Source organism: Gekko japonicus, unplaced genomic scaffold (genome assembly GCF_001447785.1).
Source record: "Gekko japonicus isolate JY-2015 unplaced genomic scaffold, Gekko_japonicus_V1.1 scaffold370, whole genome shotgun sequence".
Lineage (NCBI taxonomy): Eukaryota > Metazoa > Chordata > Lepidosauria > Squamata > Gekkonidae > Gekko > Gekko japonicus.
In genome coordinates this window covers 752469-770236 of record NW_015174285.1, presented here as the reverse complement: position 1 = coordinate 770236, position 17768 = coordinate 752469, and the positions used below count along the sequence as shown (strand labels likewise).

At 41.3% G+C, this 17768-nt stretch overlaps 1 protein-coding gene across 1 annotated transcript in view; it reads right to left on the bottom strand.

The window, feature by feature from the left end:
• ANKS1A (ankyrin repeat and sterile alpha motif domain containing 1A) overlaps positions 1-17768 on the bottom strand; it is a 184781-nt gene that overhangs the window by 55432 nt on the left and 111581 nt on the right. Inside the window, exon 17 of the mRNA XM_015423975.1 lies at positions 8728-8834. Coding sequence (XP_015279461.1) covers positions 8728-8834 — 107 coding nt within the window. The remainder of the gene's footprint in view (positions 1-8727; positions 8835-17768) is intronic.

Below are 17768 nucleotides of genomic sequence, written 5' to 3'. Positions count from 1 at the left end.
AGCCTGTTTCATTAAAGCTGTTTATGAAAGAAGAATCAACAGAGAAGGAAGAGGATCAATTGAGATGACTGTATGGACTGAGTGAATCTATGCTCCACAACATCATGTTTGTGTGGAGGGAGGGAAAGCATAATGGGAGATGCCAATGTCTTTTAAGGTCTCTATATTTTTAAATTAGCTTTGGAGCTATTCTCTGTCTAGAGAGATATGCTGGGTTTTAACTTGAAGCATAGAAGGAAACTCCTCATGTCGGAAGTTAATTGTTAAGAGTTACAACTTTGTATCTATAAGCATGTCTTACCTTCTACACTTGGGCTTTTAGTGCCTTCTTCTCTGTCTCCCTGAGTCTATAGTCTTCCCTCTCCTCTTTTTTCGGTATAGTTATGTAGTTATTTTAGAAATGCAAATAAAAAAAAATCCCCTTCGGGGGGCAAAAAAAAAAGCCTTCTCCAAGCCACGGCTTCACCCAGAAGGTGTTTAAAGGGATTGCAAATCTCATTAAACACCCTTTAACACCAGCAATCCAGTGACCCCCAAAAAATCCTGAATATTTTCAGGGTTTTGGGGACTTGGCCATATCAGATAGCTGGATAAATACTCTGGCTGAAAAAAATACAATTAAGGTATTTCTTTGCCGTTTTTTTCCATCTTGGATAAACCAAATGCACACCCCTACTACTGTCTCATACTGAAAAATAATAGGACAAACTAGTAAACATTTCATACATTACTGTCAGCCAATTATTAAAATAGAACACGTAAACATTCATTCCCTTAGAAGCAGCAAGAGAATCACCTGTGCTTTGACTCCAGTGGATGCAATGTGAGGTTTCTACAATATCACACTCCGTTTGAGAAACACGGTGTCGACAAGGGAATTTAAGTTTAGCCTTTTAATCTCTCAAGGTTCTCCAAGGGACAATTTATCAGTCTAGGTGGACTAAAGAGAAAGAACATGCACTTCACTTCTCAAGATCATTTCTTGTAACAGCAGGTTCAGCAGAAATATATAGTTCTGTGGCCAGAAGTACGGTCCTAGCTACTTCAGTTATACTAGGCAATTAAGTTCTTTTTTCCTCAGTTCTCTGGCCTCTTTTATTTTTTGTTTAACTATGCACCCTCATTTAAACATCATGCCTAAGAGTAATTAATATTCCAAATCACCACAGAGCACTATATAAACCAAGTTTAGACCATTAGATTCTGAAAGCTTGGAGTGGATCACATAAAAAAGCACAATAAAAGTACATCACATGAAGACCCCCATCCTCAGCTCCTGTGAGATCTCAAAGAACAAAGGAAGGTAGTCTTGTGGGATGTGAAATTCTATAAGAGATTATGGTCTCACCCTGACCTAGATAGCCCAGGTAAGCCTGATCTCATCAGATCTCAGAAGCTAAGAAGGGTCGACTCTGGCAAGTACTTGGATGGGAGACCTCCTTGGAATACCAGCAGTCAGGGAGGCGGGGGCAGGCTTTGTTCAGCCACCTCTCTGAATATCCTCCAGGCCCCCAGTAGGGGTCAGTCACTAGAGGTCACCATGACTTCCAGGTGCACACACATTCACATATGAATTTATAAAGGTTATTGGAATTGGAATTGAATTGGAAAAATACAACCCCCCAAAATGCGTAAGAGATTATGGTCTCTACCTTGTCACTGAGTTTAAAACTACAACCCTATTTGTATATGGTCATTGTTAACAGACTGCTCTTAACATTACCTTTTACATTGTAAAGGGATTAACCTTTCACGCAGAGCATAGCAACAGGTTTTCTATAATTATAGAACCATGTAGTTATTATATTAGTCCTGAATCCAAATAAATTTTTCTGTAAATGACAGTCTTCCCATGACAGAGGAAGGACTTCCTTCAACAGAAGATAATTCTCATTTAGTAGATGGCAGCCTTTGGATTAAATCCTATATTCAAACACACAATTAAAACAATTGCTATGCAATTTTAACTCCCCCCCCCAAACTAGTTTGGGAGAAAGAGTTTTCTTATTGTACAGATATGACACTGAGACTAAGTGAAGGCTGAATTTCCCAAAGCACTTCAGTGTAAGTTTTGAACCCATGCTCCTGCCGCCTCACATTACCAACTGGCTTTCAATCTTTGTGTGCCTTCCACTTATTCATGTTTGTTGCCCCATTACTGAGACATAATCCATCTCTAGCCCCTAGTGCATCACAACCAATGTTCCCTCTAAGCTGTGGAGTCTTGTGAGCAAAAATCCTACTTTGTGAGGTGCTGGCATTAAAGTTGTGAGCGGGTGATGTGGCTACTGCATAAATTAGTTTGCTCTGGAGCCATCCTTCCTGAGCTGAGACAAAAATGTGTGAGCCGGAGGCTAAAAAACTGTGAGCTAACTCACACTAACTCAGCTTAGAGGGAGCACTGATCACAACCCATGAAACAATATTCTCTTTCCCACAGAGAACTGAGAATATAACAGTAAGTTAATAATTTCCTAATAAAGCAAAGCAGTAACTGAAGCAGAGATGCCCAAACAAGGGATGCTCTTTCAACAGGCAGTCATCTTCAGGTTTAACAAAACTCAAAGAGACCATATTAAGGAACAATGATTTCCTCCTTGGCTACACAGTATTAAACTGTAGGAAAACATATTCATTCATATTCATCTCAGGGTGGAACGAGACAGCTCTGTGATTATTAATGGCAAAATGAATTATGTCTAAATCTGAGAATCTATGTCATTTCACATGATATACTTAAATCTTGCCAACAAAAATATGGTGCCACAATTAGTTCAGTCACATTTAAGTGAACTACTAATAACCTTATACTAATGTACTTTCTCAAGGAACCTAGGAGATACTGGATTATAAGGAAAAGGAACAGTCAGCCATACCACTGAACTCAAACTTTATTCTGCACTGGAGGAAGACTTTCTCTCTTGAAGGAAGGCTCACCAGAAGACAATCATATGACCAGCAGAAAAGAGTAATAGAATCCAACCCCAAAAGTTCCTGCTCTGAAAAGGCTTGCACACGTGCTTTTTTCAAGCTACATCCCTGAACACATAGATATTTAATTTATTTTAATTTGCGCTATTTATTGTCTGCCTTTTCCACTTGGATTCAAGGTGGATTACACAGAGTCAGTCAATATAATTTACAGGATAGGACATTCAACAAACAATACAATATTGGATTAGGGTTGTAGAACCAATCAGAAAGCTAAAAATAGAGCTGAAGCAAAACATAATACATGACATTTCAAATGATGCAAAAATTACATAGTAGGATCCTGATTTCAGGAAGCTAAACACAGTAGTATAGACCACAGTCCCTAATAATTTATCAGAGTAACTTTGTGAATCATTTAGTGCAGTGCAACTCTACGGCCTGCGTAGAAAAGCCCTCTTGAATAATTCAGCTTTGTGTTGTTTGCAGAAAGCCAGAGGAGTGGGAGCCTCCCTGACCTCCTCAGGGAGGCCATTCCACAAAGTGGGGGCCACAATGTAGAAGGCACATGTATGGGCAGTTGTTAATTTTGCCCATTTGGAGGGTTGGCACCTACAGAAGGCCTTGCACAGATGAGCAAAGCTGTCATGGCAGTGCATAGAGGGAGACGTGGTCTCACAGATATGAGGGTCCAAGGCCATGAAGGGCTTTGTATGTGATGGCCAATCACTTAAATGGAGTCTGGTAACTAAAGGGTTGTCAGTGAAGTGACTGTAGAATAGGTGTAATATGCATGCTCTGTCTAGCTCTCAATGATAGCTGAGCCGCAGTGTTTTGCATCAGTTGGAGTTTCTGAATTGATTTTTTGGGGAGACCAATGTAGAGTGCATTACAGTACTCTAGTCTCGATATTACTGTGGCATGGATCCAGGTGGCCAGATCAGCTGTATCAAAGTAAGGGGACATCTTTCAGGCTTGGCCAAGTTGGGAGAAAGCCTTCTTTTGCAGCTGCATTAACTTCCTTCTCTAGCAGTAACATTGGATCCAGTATAGCCCCAAGTGCTGTTAACCGAATCAGCAAGGGTCAGCTGAACCTCAACAAAAGTGCAGAGCACAATGTCCTTCAAGATCTCTGCTTTCCCAACCAGCATTACCTTTGCCCTTTCAGGGTTTATGAACAACTGTGTCTTTGAGTGGCCAAGGAAGGTGCCCTGAGTTAGTGATTGATTTACAATAGATACTAAGGGTTTGCTGATGTGGTACAAGTAGTGGCCTTTACAGACCCCAGGATCTTGTCAACATCCATTACAGAAACTGGGTTGAAATGATCCATAAACAGATCAGGTGGTGTATTTGGCTTTTCTGCAGGTGTTGACACCTGACATTGAGATCAAGGCACACTCTTGATATTTTATCAGCAAAAAACTTGGCCAAAGTATCACAGCTAATTGTCTCCTACTGAGACAATAAATGCATAATTAAAATTAACTATGAATTATGATAGCTTTCAATGAATGGACTGGGAAATACCACTTTATACTTTTCTCCTAACTTTCCAGAGCATTCTGCTCAAGCTGGTTCAAAGTAGCAACTTGATCTAATTCTTTTTAGGAACTCCATTCACAGTGGAAGGTCTGGACCATCCCACTGCTAGAACTTAAGCTGGTATATAACTTGCTTCTAATATTTGTAGTGATCTCTCCTGCTTGGACATATACCCCAATTTTGGGCAAGGAAGAACAGCATTTATTTTATTTATTTCTTTGAATTTGTATCCCGCCCTCCCCGAAGGCTTAGGGCGGCTAACAGAGGCAACATACATACATAACATATACACACAGATCTTAACTGGGACTGTCAGGGATTTAAGGAAGATTTCCACATTACTTTTCAATCTCCTGAAATTCATTCTTTTGCAATAAAAATTTACAAACAGTTCCACACCAGTACATGGTTCTCAGTGTAGCTACGAGGAACAAAATGTACACCTGTCGTGCCATTCTTAGCATTATATACACAACTACTTTTTCTAATGTTTATACACTGTATAAGAATATGCCTTTAAAAAAAATCAGATGCACAACTGTCTCCTTCAGAAATATTTTTAAAGAGCTAGAGACTGGAGTCCAGTAGCATCTCAGGGAGACCAACAAGATTTTCAGAGTATGAGAGCTTTCAAGAGTCAAAGCTCCCTTTTTCAGGTATCTGAAGAAGGGACCTTTGACTCTCAAAAGCTCATACCCTGAAAATCTTGTTGGTCTCCCTAAAGTGCTCTTGGACTCCAAACTACTACTGCAGACCAGACCAACATGGCTACCTTCTGAAACTATGCTTAAAAAGGCAAATGTAGAAGGAAGCTACTTTGGAAGACTCTAACAAAACCATTATGGTACTCTGATATAGCAATATAATATATCACTTTCATCTGTAGCAGACTAGGAAGTAGCACATTAACTGGTAGAATTTTAAGTCCATCATTGCCTTAACAGTGGGTACTGCTTTGGCTGTTTTATTAAAAAGTTTCATTTGCATTTATGCCCACTAGAATTCATTAGCACATGCATAGAACAAAACATGCTTTTAGACAAGCTATCCAAAAAGATGGTGAAAATTATTTTTCACTGAGGCAATCAGGAAACTAAAGTAGCAAGATATACTTTAAATATATAATATATAAAGATATAATATATTAACTCAGACACTTCTGGGTTTGGCAGAGTAATGACTACTGCTCACTGAAAAAATGCGTCAGGAAAAAAATGATTATTCACTAGATTTCATTCTTCTGCTCTTCAATATGTATTTTAAATAAGAATATATCCAGTTTCCCCAGAAATTCAGAAGGGATAACCATCACAACTACATGAGTCCCAATAAAGACATGTTGTTTGATGAACAGAGACTATAATGTAAAGACAGCCTTGCTTAATCTCACTGAATTGTAAATCCCCCAAAGCAGCAGAGATACTGGGCCCCTGTTCTAGCTACCAGCCAAATCCTGTGGTTACTCTATGCAGATAATGCTGTCCTAACTAGATCACTGATGGGTCTTGGTATATTATTAGAGGCATTTCAGAACTATTGCACCAGAGCAGGCTGAGTGATAAATTAGGAGATACTGGCAACATGGCACATGATTTGATATTATTGGTTAATCATTCAATGCACACAGATCAGTCAAACTCCATCTTGTTGAATAAAGAGAACGCAATATACGTTTCCAAAGAATTAATCCAAGCATATCTCTGTAAATATAATACTTGATGTTCAAGTGACTACCGAAAGTATCATCAAAAGATCCTGAACTACTTGCTCATAAACATTAAACAAAATCAACTGGAAAACTCAGCAGGTCTTTAAATTGATCAGTTAAGAATGAGGTTGTTCTCTTAACTGGTCACAGCACTAATGCAGTGTTCTCCTATAAAAAGATGAAAGCCCACTTTGTTTCGGCAGTACAACTTTCATTGCCTTCATTTCAGAATAATTTCACTGATTTGGTGTATCTGAAATCTGTATCTTGAAACCGCATGTAGCACTCAGAAATCTAGCGCACATTTATCTAGTGCCTTACATTTTCTCCAAGAAGGTCAGACGACATACACAGTTCTCCCTTCTCTAGATTACTCAAAGCATCTTCTTTTTTTTCTCTAAGTCAGTGTTTCCCAGCCTGTGGGATGGGACCTGAAAGGGCTGCGAAGCCTCTGAAAGTGGGCTGCATACCAGCTCTCCCTAATGGCTCCCTAATGCCCTTTCCATTGCTCTCTTTTGTATTTTGGAAACCAAGATCTGATCCTGTAAGCAGTATCTTCCTTGTCATACATTAGTTGGTACTTTTTTCTTCACTGCTTATACATGTTGTTCAAGTAAAACACGTCCTGGTAGTTACTAGAGCAAGTTTCTTAGAACCTAGGGGAGACTAGAGGAAATAAGCAAGAGAGGGTGGTCAAAGGCTGGAATGTAACCATCATGTGCAAAGGTTGTGTATGTCAGAATGCCACTTGCTTGGGGTTTACAGAGAGGACAGCTGCATCCATTGTGCTATGTTGATTGGTTTCTGAAAAACATCTGGTTATCTGCTGTAGAAAATGGAATGATAAACTAGATGTGTGCCAAGGTCATACTGTTCTTATTGTTTGATTAGGCATTTATGCCCTTACTAGCCGCCCTGAGCCTTCGGGGAGGGCGGGATACAAATCTAAAGAATAAATAAATAAATAAATAGTTCACTTAGGGCACAAAAAAACCCCAGGACCTTGGGCCATCTCTGGATGGGTCACCATGCCAAGTAAGTTTGGATTTGTAGGTCATATACCAAAAATGTTGGGAGCCACTGCTATAAGCAACCCAAAGTATTTCCATTTGCCACTAGGAAGATGAGTTTGACTAAAAGCATAGGGCAGTTCAGGATTTCAAAATGCCAGCTTTCCTTCTCCAATGTGATGGAACTGATGGCAATAATCCATCAACTAAGGATGATGAAGCCTTGACGTTTTTATAGACCCACTTCTTCAAGGAACTTTAAAGGCAACTATCTCTACTCAATAAGGATCTTCCTCTATTCCTTCCTAGCACTACTGAATGACTAAGCATAATTTAGCTAAGTGCTGACAGAGACAAATGGTGTTCAACTGCACTGATTGCACATAACAATGCTGAGCTTTAAGAGGCCAAGTGACATGAATGCCAAAGCCAGGAGATGATCACACACGGAATTCACTGCCACAGGAGGCGGTGGCGGCTACAAGAACGGACAGCTTCAAGAGGGAATTGGATAAACATATGGAGCAGAGGTCCACCAGTGGCTATTAGCCACAAGGTATAGATACAAACTCTCGGTCTGGGGGCAAGTATTCTTGGTGCTCGGGGGGGGGGGCAGTGGGAGAGCTTCTAGTGTCCTGACCCCACTGGTGGACTCCTGATGAAACCTGGTATTTTTGGCCACTGTGCTACAGAGTATTGGACTGGATGGGCCATTGGCCTGATCCAATATTGGCTTCTCTTATGTTCTTATGATTCCTGTATAGTGTTTTAACAAAGATAACCAGAGCCTATTGTTCTATTCTGACCTGTCCTGTTTCTAGACATTAAGCAGTGGTAATGAAAGCACACTTCAACTAGAGAAAATAATTGTATTGTTTGGTATAAAATATGGGAAAGATAGTGATGATAAACCACTGGCATTTTCTTCTGTTGGGATAGCTCATAGAATACAATTTAAATAATCTGAAGAACTGCAATTAAAATATCAAATATATTCAAGTATTTCCCAACAAATAAACATTTCTAAAATATAATAATTCCAATACTGTCATCACTAACTTTCAGGTAGCTGAAAATGGTCAAAGAGTTAACTGTGAACAGAAACAAAAAGGGTTTTTCCTGTCACATTCATGCAACACTAATCATACAACTTTCCAGTTCATTCTAATTCACTTGATCCCAAGAATCAAAATACTGCTAATTTTACTCTCAAGAATACCTTTCATGGCATCTTTGCGTTAGCCTGAGACTTCAATGAATTCACAGGAAAAAGGGAACTTAAACGAATGAATTCATGTGCAGCAATTGAACTCATCCAGATCATCAGAAGAATTCAGCCTTGCCTTTCACTTTCTTAGTTGGATTAGATGGCACAGCACAAGCTGCTTGAACAGAGAACCAAATAGTTTGAAGATGTATCCTCAGGAGCATAGATTGTGTTCCATATATTTTACGAGTCTGAGTTTTTAAAAAAAGATTAAATTTACAAACTCCCCCAAAAACCTTTTGACAGATGCCAGCTTGATTACTTACCAGGAACTGGACATCATCAAAGCCATTGAGAAGCAGTTTACTCTCATACTGCTGCAAGCCAATGGACTCCAGCCACTCCCCAACGCTCTGCTCCAGCATCCGTGAACCTGACGAGAGAGGAATCGGCAGACGCTTGAAAAAGGAAAACCTATTAAGGCGGTAGCAGCGGCACTCTGAGGAAGAGAAGTGGCATTGCCACATCATAGTCATTACTATAAGGAAGCCAAACCACGGCCAAAATATAACAATTAGCCGACAGACAGCTCCTCTTCAGCACACAAATCATGGACAATAAGCTTCTGTCCTGTTCACAAAACTAGAGTGTTAATCGGTATCCCAGTTAAACTCTGAATCCAAACTGTTTAGAACAATTCCTGGGGCCAAGGTACCACATGCATTGATTTCTTGGCACAAGTTTGTTCCTTGCCAGGCATAAGCAGCCCAAACCTCAGAAAAATCCTGTTCAGCTCCTTGTTTCATCTGAGGGGCTGCAAACTTTCCAAGGCAGAGCTACAGGCATAAGAGACAAGAGGGCCAGCTCACAAATACACACAGCCCAGCAGATGCTTGCATCCATGCAACTTCTGATGCATTACCTTGTACAAAAGGCCAGTAAGGAAGGCAGTTAGCACTGGAGGTGCAAAGCAGTTAGAGAGAAAATACATCTTCATGCAGCTGAGAGAGACAAACAGACACGATGGGTGTTCAGAAAAGCAGCAGCAGCCAGATTAGTGAACAGCTGTCCAAAGGAAGACATGCAAGACAAATAAAAAAAAAGCACACACAAACTGCAGTAGAAGAATAAAAATGTATACTTTTTTTCCCCAAACAGTCCCGAAACAGGCAAACCATGATAAGGGCTTTTCTTTGTTATTTCATTATAAGGTGTGGAGGCATGAGTGACAACAAGCCTGAGCTTAGAAGTCCTGCCGTCATTTTACCACCTATCCAGATGCATAACATCCTGACAGCCTGTGTTGACTGAACTGGGCTGGTGAACACCATCAACATCTAGACCAGAGCAAATAACTATACCAGAGATCCCAACAGAACAAAAAGATTAGTCAATTCATTTTCCACCCAACTCGTCTGCTCCTGCCAGTTGTTTGTCGATTTGTATTAGCCAGTCCTTCATTTCCTTTGACTAAAGGCAAGTAATATCTCCAGATTTCTCACTCAGATAATAAGCAGCACTCAGAACAAAGCACTTGATTCCTTGCTTTCAGAAAAAACCAAGTATGATGAACACACCCCCTTCCCCCTTTCTCTGCAGCAGGTAGGATTAGACAGGTCCTGGTCCTTCTTTTCAAACAGTTAATCAGAGACAAATTCTTCAAGGATCACGTAGAAGCTACATGGAATAGTTCTTCTTTCCTCTACACTTAAGAGGTGAGTCTAGGAAGTTGTTACTTTCCTTGTGCAAAACTGGAGACATTTGATGTAGCAAGGAAAGTTCCGAGCCCACATCCTTTCAGTCCTCAGAGAAATCACTACGCAAGTCATGCAGAATTTTCTCAAGCTTCCTACCATGTCCGTCTTTGAAGGGCATTTGCAAAATATTGATGAACAAGACACCAGGGTTGCAGCCTTTCAACCCTGTGGTTATCTGAAGTTCTGCACATTCTTAAAACAGCTCCCACCCCTTCCTTGCTTTAAAGCCTAAACAATGCAGTGCTGGCTATTATCCGAACAACTGTAAGGTTAGAGAGCCGGCTACACTGGTCTGCATAAGAGATCTTCTGTTAAGCAAGTCACAGTTAATGAGTGCTAGAGAGCTGGCCAACCTTCTTAATGCACACTGCAGCACCAGGGATGCAGCGCTCACAAAAGGTTTCCTCCTCCCTTTCCTGACAAAGCCTGGGCAAAGGGACAGCATCTATTCCCAGAATTCAAGCAGCTGACTCTTGTTTGCTTGGCCAGAGCTTCTTTCCTGGCTCCAGACAAATTCCGTTCCACTCCATAAGCAGGCAAACGACTGTGGTCTTCTTCCAAACAAGCATGTATCCTTTTCAGAGAGCTGCAGCAGACTGCTTTGTCTAAAAGGCAGCAAGCTCCACACTTGCTGCGTCTCTCGCTCTCACTGGCTGTTCCCTCCCCTCATGCTCACACCCCTCCCAGCATAAGCAGTGATCAGATTTCAGCACAGAATCTGATGAGGGAGGGAAGAAAAAAGACAACAGCTTTATAGTATTAAAGTAAAAAATACTGTATTTACTTGACCGTGAGCAATATGGTGTGTTTACAGCTATTTTTTTTCCAACTGTAAAACTGACATCGTTTGGATTAATTTATTAGGCACAAGTTGAGGTTTCCAGATGATGAAAGATAAGCATGGCTGAAGGCAGCAGACAGAATAATTTGAAAGAAACACAATATCTTGACTTCTTCTGTTCAAGCCTATGTATTTGTATGTAACATATAATGTGTTTGGGATGTTTTTGAGGTGTTCTTTCTGCTTCTAAACAATCTGATGTGAGAATGAAATGGCAAAATTTATATCAACTGAATTTATGGGAAAACACAACTTACCACTGCAGGGAATGAAGATGCCCATTTGCTAAAACTGCCCAGAATTATTTCAGAACAGTAAAATACAAGAATTATACAAGTTATTTGTTTGGACGTTATAACAGAGAAACACCTCTAATGTTTTCAAAGATGCTTAGCAGCAATATACTAATCCATGACTTCAACTTCCAACTAAATATGGGATCATAAAAATACAAACAAAATCAAGCTGCTACCCCATCTATATAATAGCATCTAATAGCGAAGGCGCCCCCTGCGTGCGGATATCTAAATCCGCACATGGGGGGCACATGGGGGGCAGTCCCCAGGTGTGCACAAAAATCTAAAAAGTAGAAAAAAATATCGGGGGGATATTTAAATCCCCCCAAAAGTAAAAGAGCGTTCCCTGCCCATGGGCAGGGAATGCTCTGTGAACTGCCTTGCCACCGCCGCTTGGAGGAGGAAGTCAAAGGCTTGGCGGGCTGGCGGCTGTGAGCCACTCAGCCGCCGCGTGGGGAGGGAAAACTTGGCGGGCTGGCCAGGCCTTGCTGCCGCTGGGGGAGGGGGGAGGCTTGGCGGGCCGAGCTGAGGCCTCACCGCCATTGCTGTGGGGAGAGGCAGGGGAGGTTTGGCAGGCCCGGCAGCTCGGAGCCGCATAGGCCTCACCGCCATTGCCGGGGGGGGTGCCCGGGGGAGGTTTGGCAGGCCCAGCAGCTCAGAGCCGTATGGGCCTTGCCATCGGGGCCAGGCAGGGGCGGGGAAGAAGGCTTACCTGCAGCGACTTCCTCCTTGTTAAGTAAGGGGGGGAGGGGGGAGAAGGCTGGGCTCACCTGCTGCCGCTTCTGCAGGCCGAGAGCTGTGGGGAATACTCCCCCCCCCGAGAGTATCGCAGGTCCCGCCTCTTGTTTAAGTCTAAAATTGTTTATTGGGGGGCTAACTCAAGAGTAAAGCAAAAAAAAAATGTCAGTCTTATGAGAACTGCTTCAACTATCTAATATAGTCTGAGCTTCCTTAAATTTCATAAAGCAGAGCTGAAAAATCTATGACACATAAACTAATATTCTATAGCAGCAGTTTGCTATTAAAGAACAAGAAGCCTTAATGCTCTATGTCTCTGAACAATTTATAACCTACATACATGAGAGTCAATGTGGTTTGTTCACTGGATACTGTGGAAACTGGACAATTCTCATTTGGATGAAATCCCCATTTGTAAAGTAAAGACTCTTGATTATTAACCTACTCCACTGGAATGAAAGGAAAGGGTATGATTATATAAACTACAGTTGTCGTTCTGATTAAACAGGAGCCCAGTGGCACTTTAAAGGCTAATATTTATTCAAGCATTAGCTTTCATGAATTGGAGATTCTCCCCTTTGCAATTATCATGGAAAGCACTACATTTAGTTGTGCTACCCAACTGGAACAGTGGTGCTGTAGTTCTAAGCCATCTTGAGAAGGCCTCTGGAGAGGCGGCATATACATATTCTGAATAAATAGTTTTACTCAATAATGGTTGGGAAATAAAATGCTTAGCTGCCCAATTTTATTGGCCAGCAAGTGCTTATGAAGGGCATGCTGACTAGCATATCATCATGTACCAACATGCATTGCATCATTGTGTGGGGTTACATCCAGAAAGGGAACATTGTGCACTGTCCAGAGAGTCACAGCACTGAAGGAATGTATACCACTATTTCTATACTTGCAAGATCCCTATTACTAGATGCCACAGAGCACAAAGTTGTTCAGCTCTCAACGGGGAAGAAAAGAAGAGCAACAGAAGCCAGTTTAGGCAGCATTATATAATTCTGGCCACCATCAAGTCTTGTACATTATTGCACATCAGACTTGGCAGAACCCTGTTATGAATGATTGCAAGCAACTAGCCACATAGCAGGATTACCCTGACCTTGCCAAATGTGTAAAGTGCTGTATTTGCATTAATATGAGCTAGTCTGCACTTTCATAGCTGTACATCAATGTAAGAACAGGGCTGCTGCTGAAACTATTCATTCTTTCCTGGCATGCGCTAAAGCATAAAGAAGAAAAAATGAGGCAAGCCCTACAATAGGAAGTGCAGTTCATGCCAACAGGAAAGCTAAACTGAAAACCGATCAGCCACTGCAGCCTTTAACATAAAAGCATTAGCCTAATGAAGGTATGCCCTTACTGGATGGCCCAGGCTACCCCAATCTCATCTGCTCTTGGAAGCTAAGCAGGGTTGGCTCTAGTTAGTATTTGACGGGGAGACCATCAGGGAAGTCCAGGGTCACTATGCAGAGGCAGGCAATGGCAAACCACCTCTGAACGTTTCTTGCCTTGAAAACCCTACAGGGTCACCACAAGTCAGCTGTGACTTGACGGCACTTGACACACAACAAAGGTACATTCTGTACATCTGGTAACATGAGTTCTGGCTCACAAAAGCTTACACTGTAGAAATTTTGTCCGCCTCCAAGGTGCCACTGGACTTCTGTTTTATTTTGCTGCTACAGACTAAAACGGATACCTATCTGAAACCATCAGAGCATGACTTGGGGAGCCTAATCAGCTCCAGTCTCCACCATACAATTGTCAGTCCTCATACGAGTCAGTTACATACAGTCACAGAAGGAAAATAATTAGTGTTAAGCATTACTGGAGTGAAAAAGGATGAAACAAATGCCAATTGCAAAAAGCTTCTATTGGTAATAAAATGTAGTTTCTATTTTGGAACTATAGTTTTCTGCAGAATAAACTTGCAGTGTCTGAAATGAATTCTTTAATAAAACAAGCCTATTTCAGTTTACAGATGTTGCAGAGGCCACCCCTTCTCTGCACTGGGATGACTGACTGATGAGATCATTGTAAACCAGCACACAATCTCTCCTTTTAACACCATGCCAAGAGAACCGCCATGTGCTAGGAAACAAAGTGCAAGTGATGATGTCACTTGACCCCAACCAATGTTTTTTTTAAATTGTAGAAAATCTGCATCCTGAATACTGTACCATGTCCCAGTATGAATCTGTGGGTACAAAGAAGTGATGCAATCTGGCCCCAAATAACGTGAGATGCATTCTGCATACACTTCAAAAGCACAGCAAGCTGCTACCTTGCAAGGCAAACCCTGATTTAGCCCTTCACAGGGGAAACATCTCATATCAACAACAGCAGGATTCAGCCAATAGGTTCTCTGAAGCCGAGAAGACATTAATAGAATGGAGAGGGGGACAAAGGGTGCAGCTCCAAGATTTTATTTAGCCCAGCAGAAGCTTTAAATGGGGGGGGGGGAATCCAAGAAGAAAATGCAAGCTTTACCCCAACCTGCACAAAGAAGGTAATAGCCCAGCCTGCACACATCCACTGCAAAAAAGCAAACATGCATTTGATTGTACTCTTACTTCACAAAAGCCATGCTTGTTGAATGGAAGTGCAATTAGTCTCTGCTTCCCTCAGCACTAGGTTTCTAATGAGGACAATCAATTTGGCTATCTGACAAATTGGCAACAAAGCAAAATGCTACCAGAAAGGGCTAAAAAGGTCCTGCTACATAAAAAATGCACAATTTTAGGTATTATTTGGTACTTTTTCTTCCCACTCTGCTACGGAGCTCATAATGTTCTACTGGAAGGGACCAGAAGTTTAACCCTTTTCTGCAAAGCAAGACCATCTGTACAAAATCTATGACCAATCCATGCAATCCACATCACACATACTGTGATCAGAGGGCAGCAGCCATAATGTGAATTTCAGTATGGCAATGATAGTGTATCTGGCTATGGATGACAAAAGCACATGATAGTACCACATACTGAATAGGTGAGTAAAATGTTCCATGGTCATTAGGCAATCTGACATAGTTAAACAGGCTATCTGCACACATAGTTTGCAAGGAACAGGAGTTGGGACAGTAGTGGAGAGATAACCAAGCTATGGATGCACGCTGACTTACTCGAGTTATGTTCTATATGTATTTGTGTAGTATGGAGCTTACACACTGCAAGACTTGTGCAACATCCAGATTTTAAACTACAGATGACTGAAAGGATCATGAACTGAATACATGCATTAGAAGAAAGATTAAGAAGTTTTATTAATTTTAGTACAAATTTGTAAAGTTTGGTGTAGTGGTTAAGTGCACAGACTCTAATCTGGGAGAACTGGGTTTGATTCCCCACTCCTCCAATTGCAACTGCTGGATGACCTTGGGCAAGTCATAGTTCTGTCAGAGTTGTTCTTGAAAGAGCAGTTCTTGAAAGAGCTCTCTCAGCCCCACCTACCTCACAGGGTATCTGTTGTGGGGAGGGAAAGGGAAAGGAGTTTGTAAGCTGCTCTGAGACTCCAAGTGAAGTCTCAGGATATAAATCCAATCTCTTCTTCTTCTAAAGGTTTTACACAATTTTATCAAGAGACTACCAAATTACCCAGAGCCATGTGGTTTTGCAATTGTAGCAAAACAGATTTCAGTTAAATTACCAGAAATTACTAGAAATGATTTACTCTCAGAACTGTTGAATATTAACAGGCAGCCCAAGGTAGTCATAGCATTTCTTTTTAAAGGAAGATGAAAAGTATGACTATCTACAAACCATGGGAGATCCCTTTTGCTTCTAGAGAATGAACTCCATGACATGCAAGTGGCTCCTTAAAGAACTCCTCATAGGTCAGTGTTGGAACAATTCACATCTTGTATATACCCAAGGATTCAATATTAATGTGTAAAAACATTAGACAAAATAAGGATGCCATCAGATACCTGAAGCTAGTAGTGAGAAAATGTGTAAAATATACGTATGCATTCATGCATGTATGTGTGTGTATATATATGTATATGTGTATGTATATATTTATTCGAGAGTCAGGGTGGTGTAGTAGTTACTGTGTCTGGCTCGGAACTGGGAGACCCGGGTTCAAATCCCCACTCTGCCCCGGAAGCTTTCTGGGTAACCTTGGGCCAGTCACACACTCTTGGCTTAACTGACCTCAAAGGATTGTTGTGAAGAGAAAATGGACAGGAGAACCTCTAAGTGTAAGCTACTTTGGGTCCTCTACTGGGGAGAAAGGTAATGTAAAAATCAATTAAATAAGCAAGCATACCCAAATATATGCCTGTACAAAAAAGACCTCCTATTTCAAACACACAAATATTCATCCTGCATCCAAAAGAAGAATATTGTTAGTGTTCCAGTTGGAAACTGCCCATGGATAAAATTATTTCATGTCACAGTCCACTACTTCTAATTTTATTTCAAGCTAATCTGAGGGGGATCACCATTAATGCATTTTCATTGACCTCCCATGGGAGAACTGGACTAGCTACTGGAAAGCATGAAAATGATCTCTGTCCTTCAGGCAGAGTAGACTTCTTTATTCTGATACTCTAGAAAAACGTATAAATACAATGAATCTGATGAATGTTTGTAGGATCCTTCCTGCACACCTGGACGGGCTACTAAATAACAGTATAAGTAGAAAAGGAGGCTTAACGTAGCTTCATGATAACACACTACACAGTAGAACTGAATGTGTTAGAAATAGCATCTAAATTGCTGCCTGTACCCATTACTATGTATGGATATGCAAGCAGGACAATGAAGAAAACTGATTCATTAGAAGTGTGGTGTTGGAAGAGAGTTTTACGGAAACCATGGACTGTCGAAAAGACAATTGTGTTCTAGAGCAAATCAAACAATATAACTAAAGGGCACAGCAATCAAAATACATCAATTTACAGAAAATTGCTGCAACAGTTCAAACATTCACAAAATGAGGACAATAATATATTGGCATTTCCATGTTGTTTTAATCCAGAATTTCTTTTTTCAACAGGTCAGGACATCAAGTCACTGAAGTGCTTACGAACTTCCTCGAGTTTCAATGTTCGTTTCGAGGCAATCTTTATCAAAATTCTGTTTTGTTGTAATTCTTTCACAAAGTAATCCAATATTAATGAAGTTGACACATTCCGAATGGCTAAGAATAGCTCCCAAGTTAAAGATTGCCTCGAAACGAACATTGAAACTCGAGGAAGTTTGTAAGCTAGATCAAATCAAGCCTGAATTCTTCCTAGAAGCTTCAATGACTAAACTGAGGCTATTGTACTTGGTCACATCATGATGAGACAAGACTCAATGGAAAAGACAATAATGTTACCAAAAGTTGAAGGCAGCAGGAAAAGAAGACCCAACATGAGATGGATTGACTCAATAAAGGAAGCTATGGCCTTCAGACTGCAAGACCTGAGCAAAGCTGTTAATGATAGAATGTTTAGTTTATCTCTCCCTTATATATAATTGAGTAAGATGCAGCGTAAGACAAAATGCGCTGCGTCAGCCGTTGGCTGGCCAGCTGCCGCTCAAGGCTGCTGCCATGCCATCGGCTGGGAGGCGAATGCTGCGTCTGAACGGCACAGCGGCGGCGATGAGCTGCTCGCCCTGGCCCAATTTCCCGCCCACGCCACCCACCCAGTTGAAGGCCGGTGGCGGCAAGCGGCCCGATTTCCCTCTCCCACCCCCCCCACCCAGTTGAAGGCCGCCCCCGGCGCTGAT